The 1,560-nt window shown below is 32.8% G+C and overlaps 1 protein-coding gene across 1 annotated transcript; it reads right to left on the bottom strand.

Annotated features, from left to right (window-relative positions):
* Positions 1–303: 303 nt before the first annotated feature.
* Positions 304–1,160, bottom strand: Tsp_15884 (putative L-amino-acid oxidase). The gene is made up of 2 exons (XM_003368513.1): positions 738–1,160; positions 304–405 (listed from the first exon to the last, which is right to left on the bottom strand). The coding sequence occupies exons 1-2, from the start codon at positions 1,158–1,160 to the stop codon at positions 304–306; spliced, it is 525 nt and encodes a 174-aa protein (XP_003368561.1).
* Between the last annotated feature and the right edge of the window lie 400 nt (positions 1,161–1,560).

Genomic DNA, 1,560 nt, shown 5'->3' on the forward strand with positions numbered 1-1,560 from the left:
AATATTAGTACTGCCAGTTATTTACTACTTACTATTATTACCCATAAACAAGTAGTCGTTTGTCGTATCCTCTAATACCTAAAATAAAAATACTCATATATATATATTTATTTATTTAAATGAAACTTCTTTGGTTTAATTAATTAATTAATTTATAAAGGCTTAATTAAAAAGTTATTTTTGATTTCAAAACTGCGCCATTTTTCAGTAAAATACTAACCAACATTTTAAAATGTGAAGCAGAACTTTACCTCAACTAATTTAACAATATTTGGATGATTAATTTTTTTCAAAATTGCAATTTCACAATATATTCTTGATAGTGGATCTTGAATTTTGCACATCCGTGACTTGCGAACTGGCGGACGACCTAAAATGCTTTTTCATTTGAAAAGAAATGCACATCTGAAAGTTGGTTATATATTAAGCTTTGAAAATAATCAAACTGAACGATAGGCATGACTCATAACTGATCAAAACTTACGAAACATTGCAAACTTTTTCAACAACTTTTTCTTGTCTACAATTTTCATTGCCTGAATGAAAAAATCCTTTACTGTATCGTGTGTTTTATCAATAATGTAGAATACGTACAAAATATTGTTGTCTCTTTGTATCGTAGACAAGTTTTACTGACCCATAGGCTCCCTTAAATGTATAATTAACCATGCATAGAAAAAAAATACATATTGAAACATCACACATTAAAAAAATTATATTTTAGCATGCGTGCATACTTGTCCAATGCAACTCATAATTTGATATTCTCGAATTTCAGTCTCAGCACCAAATGCATTCAACGAATCCGTACGACTGATGACAGGAGGTGAACAACTTCCAGGAGGTCGGTTAAAAGAGCTTGTTCGTCGGATTGAAATCCACTTTGGTGACTTATCAGAATTCATCGACGATTCTGATGCCATAAAAAAGCAGTGGGCTTGATCAGGTGCAGAATTCAGATCGTCTAACTTTTGCATATCTGATAACGTTTCGCTGTACATATGCAGCTGTTCCTTACACGAGGCAGAACTGGCAAGCAACGAATGTGCCGGATTTGTTTTTAAACTATTTGCAAAGTCAGCCTTTTGGTCAGATCGAACGCATTCTTCGCTCATCGCAGATGATTCATCTGAACCGTAATGCATTTCCATATTAGTCATTTTGTTCACTTTTTTTCTGACGGAAAACAAGCTATCATCAGAAAGTGGTGAGAAAAGCTATAATTAAACAGACATTTTTTGAATATCCAAAAAACGAAAAAATAAAAATTAATTATCCGAAAATTTGCTATATTCCTTTGTGCATCACCTGCTTGAATAATGATTAAAAAATGGGGTGGCACAACACAAAAATCAGCTAGTGTTCAATGCAGCAATTACGCCATAACTTGTCTGTGATCATTTAAGAAAACTTGTCCAGTGATCGAGCATTTTTTATACCATTTTCACAAAAAAAGCCAATCCACCCACCTTCGAAGTATGTAATTTTTGGGAAATTGAAACGCAAATCCGCAAAAAGTTAAACAAATGCCTGAAGCGACCTAGACATAATACTGAAATC

This window comes from Trichinella spiralis (genome assembly GCF_000181795.1).
Source record: "Trichinella spiralis strain ISS 195 chromosome Unknown Scfld2360, whole genome shotgun sequence".
Taxonomy (NCBI): domain Eukaryota; kingdom Metazoa; phylum Nematoda; class Enoplea; order Trichinellida; family Trichinellidae; genus Trichinella; species Trichinella spiralis.